This window comes from Notolepis coatsorum, assembly GCF_963971535.1.
Source record: "Notolepis coatsorum genome assembly, contig: SCAFFOLD_2605, whole genome shotgun sequence".
Taxonomy (NCBI): domain Eukaryota; kingdom Metazoa; phylum Chordata; class Actinopteri; order Aulopiformes; family Paralepididae; genus Notolepis; species Notolepis coatsorum.
In genome coordinates, this window is record NW_028171649.1 from 1 (window position 1) to 7,500 (window position 7,500).

The following is a 7,500-nucleotide window of genomic DNA, read 5'->3' on the forward strand; positions in this document are numbered from 1 at the left end:
AGGCAGAGGAGAGGGGAGAGGAGAGGGCAGAGAGGAGAGGCAGAGAGGAGAGGGGCAGAGAGGAGAGGGGCAGAGAGAGAGGGCAGAGAGGGAGGGCAGAGAGGAGAGGGGCAGAGAGGAGAGGGCAGAGAGGAGAGGGCAGAGAGGAGAGGGGCAGAGAGGAGAGGAGAGGAGAGGAGAGGAGAGGAGAGAGGAGAGGGGCAGAGAGGAGAGGAGAGGAGAGGAGAGGAGAGGAGAGGAGAGGAGAGGAGAGGAGAGGAGAGGAGAGGGGAGAGGGGCAGAGAGGAGAGGAGAGGAGAGGAGAGGAGAGGAGAGGAGAGGAGAGGAGAGGAGAGGGGAGAGGGGCAGAGAGGAGAGGAGAGGAGAGGAGAGGAGAGGAGAGGAGAGGAGAGGAGAGGAGAGGGGCAGAGAGGAGAGGAGAGGAGAGGAGAGGAGAGGAGAGGAGAGGAGAGGGCAGAGAGGGGAGAGAGGAGAGGAGAGGGGAGAGGGTCAGAGAGGAGAGGGGCAGAGAGGGCAGAGAGGGCAGAAAGGAGAGAGGGCAGAGAGGGCAGAGAGGGCAGAGGAGACAGAGAGGGCAGAGAGAGGCAGAGAGGATATGGAGGTTGGGTTTGTTATTATTATTATTATTATTATTATTATTATTATTATTATTATTATTATTATTATTATTATTATTATTATTATTATTATTATTATTATTATTATTATTATTATTATTATTATTATTGTTGTTATTATTATCTTTATTATTATTAATGTGTTTTTTCTGCATCCCAGGTGGACATGGAGATCAACGGGGAGCCGGTCAGTTTGCACATGAAGCTGGGAGAAAATGGAGAAGCTTTCTTTGTTAAGGAGACGGATAAGACACTGGTGAGTTACTATAACATATAACACAACATATATACATATATAACAGATAACATATATACCATATAACATACGGTTATCCTATAACCATAGTTATATGAGTATAGCGAGCGCTCTGCGCTCAAGTGGAACACATCCCATAGCCAGTCTAATACTGAATTAGGGATGCTCGATATTGGCTTTTTTACCGATACCGATATACCGATATTGTCAAACTCTTAATTTCCGATACCGATATCAACCGATATCAACCGATACCGATATATGCAGGGTTTCCCCCCCCAAAAAATGGAATAATTTCAGGTAATTAACATTACATATCTCTTGTTGTGGAATTAACACAACATTATGCATACTTTTGACAATAAATAAAATCAGAATTTGTTCTTACTTGCTTGCCTGGGTAAATAAAGGTTATAGAAATGTAAAAAAAATAAAATTGAAAACCGATACCGATATTTTCCGATATCACATTTTAATGCCGATTTCGGCCGATAATATCGGTAGGCCGATAATATCGGACATCCCTATACTGAATACATTCTTCACATGTACACACCCATCCGCCTGGCCACACCCCCATCCGCTCCTCTACATAAGCGGGGGTGTGGCCATACTAACAGCTCCTTCCCAAGTCTTTCACCACCGAAGGCGAAGACCACGGGGTCCTCAGTGAGTCAGAGCAGAGCGCTCGCTATACTCATATAACTATGGTTATAGGATAACCGTATGTTATATATCGTATAGCTTACGCTCTGCGCTCTAGTGGAACACAGGAGCTGAGCAGAGCGGAAGCTCGACAAATGTACCCGCTGAGGCACCCCACAACCATCAAAACCGGGGAGGACTCGAGCCCCCGGACCCCCCTAGTGGAGGACGGGAGGGAATCGCACAGGGTGAGCAGACCGTGGGACTTACCTTCCCACAGAAGAACCCACGACTACACAGGCGCGCAACCCACATGCCACTAGGGAACGAACGGGAAGGGAAAAAAAACGTTACAACCCCTAATATCACGGGGTCAAGGTCAAGAACCCAACCCGTGGCAAGGCCGTAGCAGCGGAGCGCAAAGGAGGACCCAGCCCAAGGAAGGGTCAGGACCCCCCGGAAAAAGGGGGCCTGATGAGGCCAACGACGCCGCAGCATCGAGACCCCACCAGGCGGTCACTAGTGACACCATCGCCAGCGTATCGGACAGGGCCCATCCAAGAGCAGGCCCTTCCCCCCTACAGCACGCCGCCCTGAAGCCCTCAAGAGGCTAGACCCCCACAGGGGGACCAGGCAGCGCACCGGGGAGACAACCCCCAAAGAGGTTGATCCCTCAATCCAGGCAACAGGCCAGAAGGACTCGACCTGTGCCTGGAGCACTGCGGACTAGACAGGCGCCTAAGGGGTCTGCTGAAAACAGCACCCCGGCGGAAGGGGCGTTCGGTATTCTGTGCACCATGTCGCAGCCTCCACACAAAAAAAACACCCTCTAGCGGGGCCGAGGCAGAGAAGGCTGACATGATTGGCAGACGTCATGAAAGGTGCGGGGGCACACTCGCAGGCAGACGGGGTCAAGCCCAGCCTAACCCGAGAGTCGACTCCGCTACCAACACACCTGGAACCAACCACCACCTAACAGGAGGCGGTTGTTCCTATAACCCCCCCAAGAAAAAAACTCCAAAACACAACTGCAGGTATACACTGGCTATACAGCAGTACGAGTGTCTCAGTTCTCAAGAAGGGGTTAACCCAGGCCAACAGGTCGACGAGAACGAGTCCAGACCTGGGCCCGGCAGACCTGGGCCCGGCGGACCGGGACGTATACAGGGATGCCAGAGGGGCACGAAACCCACCTTGACAGCCCCCTCCCAGCTGTCAAGGGGAAAGATAGCCTCGCAGCCGGACTCTCGCAGCGTTATACCATGCACAGCCTGCTGAGCACAGCTGTGCAGCGCCTGTCCGAGGCAGGTCTCGACAGTACACCATGCATTTGATCTCGTCTTGTCGATGGTGTAAAATGTATTATATTGTTGGTAAGTTAGCCCTGTAATAAGCAGGATAATGTATACGTTGACACTGCGAGATTCAAACCTAAATAGACTCAGCTTCACCATATGCACAGCTGCACTGATCAGGTGTAATCAAGCCCATTGTGATATTTCCTCCAACGCCAGAGGAGCAACAGAACAACCGCGTCTGCATTTGATCTCGTCTTGTCGATGGTGTAAAATGAATTACGTATATTGTTAGTAAGTTAGCCCTGTAATAAGCGGGATAATGTATAGCTATACTCGGTCATTGTCGCAAAATAATTTACCTTCACTGCGTTTAGAGACGCAGTGTCGGTCAATTATTTGCGACAATGACCTCGTAGCTATACATTATCCCTTACATATATAACCAGATAACATCATAATATAACAGATAACATATATAACATAATATAACAGATAAGACACTGGTGAGTTACTGTCATATAACATATATAATCATGGTCAGTTGTTACATCCCCACTTTCTTCTCTTGATTTGTTCTTCCACTGGTTGTTCGCCCGTTCTCTGCCAGAGATCGTGTTGCTGATGGTATCTGGCCAGTGGATGTTCAGGATCTGCCTCAGGCATCTGTTGATGAATGACTGCACTCTAGTCATTGTGATCTTGGTTGTCCTCCACGTCTCTGATCCGTATAGGAGTACTGGCTTGATGTTGGATTTGAAGAGTCTGATCTTTGTCTGCTGACTGATTACCTTGGAGCTCCAGATGTTCTTTAGTTGGATGTATGAGGCCCTTGCCTCGCTGATTCTTGCTCTGACATCTGCCTCCGTGCCACCCTTCTTGTCTATGATGGCTATCTAGGTTTACAATGTAGGGTTCGTTAGGAAAATTGCCTCCTTCACCACCACTGGTAGCACCCAACCTTGGGCTACGCAGGCTCAATGGCTGCCATACACTGGCACCAGGCACACATCACACTACACAATGACTACCATACACTGGCACCAGGCACACATCACACTACACACTGACTACCATACACTGGCACCAGGCACACATCACACTACACAATGACTACCATACACTGGCACCAGGCACACATCACACTACACAATGACTACCATACACTGGCACCAGGCACACATCACACTACACCATGACTACCATACACTGGCACCAGGCACACATCACACTACACAATGACTACCATACACTGGCACCAGGCACACATCACACTACACAATGACTACCATACACTGGCACCAGGCACACATCACACTACACAATGACTACCATACACTGGCACCCGGCACACATCACACTACACACTGACTACCATACACTGGCACCCGGCACACATCACACTACACAATGACTACCATACACTGGCACCAGGCACACATCACACTACACACTGACTACCATACACTGGCACCAGGCACACATCACACTACACAATGACTACCATACACTGGCACCAGGCACACATCACACTACACAATGACTACCACTGGCACCAGGCACACATCACACTACACAATGACTACCATACACTCAGGGACCGAAACTAAAGCCCGCCGCCCGCCAGGGGCGGGCTGTTTTTACCTTTGGCGCATGACCCTTAGAGGGCTGCCCGCCGTGTGGCGTGTAGACGTGTAGTTCATAACTTCATAACGATACTCTTGTGCGAGTACAGATTATAGCCGCTCGTCTTTTTTTTCTCCGCCGCGAGATCGTTAAAAAACTACAAGTCCCACATCGCACTCAAGTCAACGGTCCAATCACAGTAGAGTGACGTAACTGGTTTCATGAGAAAAAAAGCAAATGACCAATCGGAAGCTAGAGCAGATGGAAGTAAACAAGCCAAATGATAGTCTATATCGGACCTCCAAGAGCTAACGTTACTGTTTAAACAATGACCCAGTCAACTATTCACTTTTAGTTTAATACATGACGAGGCATTGTCTAACGGTATCTAGCTGGCTAGCTACTGATAGCTGCTGATATCAACAAATGCTCCAGCAATAGTCTACTCGAGTGCATAATACCTCCGGTCCCTCGTTAGCTAGCTTAGCTAGCTCACGCTGATCCATCTGTCCCAGTAAACTAAATTGTCTTAACGTTATCTACCGGGCTAGCAGTAGCTACAGATAGCTCCGATATCAATGTCTTATAACATTGATTGAATGCGTATTCTAGCTGAGGGCATGTTGAATGTGATTTGACAAAAGAACGGTAACGTTATAAATAGGTCCAGCTGCATCGCCGGAGAATCCTTGCATGCTGAATGTAGGGTCTAGCTGAATATAGGGTCTAGCTGCAGGGCCGGAGAATCCTTGCTGGAGCTGGAGGCTACTCAAGTATACACACAGACAGTGGAGCTGTTTGCAGATAGCAAGCATTTTGACTTATTGCGTGGTGGCGATGTCTCGCAGATAATACAACTACAAGTATGATTATATAATATATATTTTATTTAAAAAATTTTTTTTATATAAAATATATATATATATATTTTTAATCAAAAAAAATTTGGCAGGTAAGAAATATGCTTGGCGGGTAGACTCTTCCCATCTACCCGCCACTGGCCGGTGAGTCAAAAAGTTAATTTCGCTCCCTGCATACACTGGCACCAGGCACACATCACACTACACAATGACTACCATACACTGGCACCCGGCACACATCACACTACACACTGACTACCATACACTGGCACCAGGCACACATCACACTACACAATGACTACCATACACTGGCACCAGGCACACATCACACTACACAATGACTACCATACACTGGCACCAGGCACACATCACACTACACAATGACTACCATACACTGGCACCCGGCACACATCACACTACACAATGACTACCATACACTGGCACCCGGCACACATCACACTACACACTGACTACCATACACTGGCACCCGGCACACATCACACTACACAATGGCTGAACGGCTCAGGGGACAGGGATTGATATCAGCCAATTAAGGGGGAGGGATGATTAGGTGGCCTTGATGTCAGAGACCTGATTGGGAATTTGGCCAGGAACGTCGGGGAACCCCCTACTCTTTACGATAGGCGCCCTGGGTTCTTTAACGACCGAATTCAGTCAGGACCTCGGTTTAGCGTCTCATCCGAACGTCTCTGCGTGCGTGCGTGTGTGTGTGTGTGTGTGTGTGGTGTGTGTGTGTGTATTGGAAAGGGTAATAGTCAGGGAACATGAAATACTGTTGTGGAAACAAATCATTAGGGCAGACAGTGTAACTGGACACCAGTTAGACACATTGGCTCACTAAGGTCACACTACTACACACTACTACTACACAAGACACATAGACCACACTACTACACACTCTACTATTGATAATGGTTGTGTACTATATTGACAATGATGCTGTACTATTAATAATGGTTGTGTACTATTGATAATAGTCTTCTCATTTGGCCGCTGTTGTGTCTGTCTGCTTGAGTGTTTGGAGTCGTCTCTCCTTTGTGTTTCTGTAGGAGAACTAGTAGCTAGTTGCTGTTAGAATGTCAGGGTTCCCACAGACATTGCAAAATGAAATTCAAGGACTTTCAAGTACTTTCCCAAGCATTCTTTTTTATTTTAAAATGGCATTTAAAAGGATACAATTCACTTTTAAATGCCGTTTTTTTTTTTGAAAAATAATCGGATCGAATATTTATGGCTTAAAACCAATTTCTGACAATTAGTTACACTTTAGATAAAAAAAAAACGTATTTCTTGATTCAGAATTATTTTATCATGGATGAACAGAACTTTCAATGCAAATGGTTGATTTGAATTCCAAGGACCTTTTAAGCACCTTGGCTGTTTTCAAGGAATTCCAGGCCTTGACTTTTTTTTGTCAAAATGCAAGCATTTCAAGCACTTCAAGGACCTTGTGCGAACCCTGGACTGTAGATGCTTGTGTTGACCCTCTTCTGTTTCTTATAGGGCTGTCACGATTCGTTGCCCTAGCCGACGAGGTCGACGATGACATTTAGCTGATTTGCATATTCATGATCGACGCATCGTATTGTTAATTGTATGTGCCTTTTGCGGTGGAAATGGCAGACGTTCAAAGCTAAAGAGGATGAGGATACTCATTAAACATTTTGAAATATTCAATTGCAAATATAATCAATTGTTGATTTTTCTGGTAAATTAATGGTTTAGATTAATCGACTAATCGATCAAATAATCAACAGATTAATCGATAACAAAATAATCGTTAGTGACAGCCCTATAGTTTCTTATTCCTATTTTAAGATAGTTGTACCTTCTACTGAATGGAAAACCACAAGGGCTATTTATAGAACTACTGTTCCCTCCTCCACGGCTTATATAGACACATAAATTACACAGACTGGCTGCTGCGGGTTTATTGTTTTATTGTTTTATTGTGGATCCCCATTAGTCTACACCAAAGTTAGGCTATGGTTAGACTAGTGTATTCCTGGCGTTTTTTTATACGTTTTTGACGACGTTTCATGTCCTATCTACACAGAAATGCGTTTTTTGGCGTTTTTTTGTGGATACGGCTGAAACGCAAAATTGTGTTTGCGTTTGGAGATACGCAAAAAAACGAGTCGACAACAGCGTGTAGTCAGCACGGAGCAGTTGTTGCGAAA

General features: G+C 46.4%; 1 protein-coding gene across 1 annotated transcript in view; it reads left to right on the top strand.

The window, feature by feature from the left end:
* Positions 1-777: 777 nt before the first annotated feature.
* The window catches only part of LOC311248212 (phosphatidate phosphatase LPIN1-like), a gene marked incomplete at both ends in the record, with an annotated part of 20,553 nt that continues 13,830 nt past the window's right edge, over positions 778-7,500 (top strand). The window contains one exon of the mRNA XM_084339135.1: positions 778-873. Within this exon, the coding sequence (XP_084195261.1) occupies positions 778-873 (96 nt within the window). The remainder of the gene's footprint in view (positions 874-7,500) is intronic.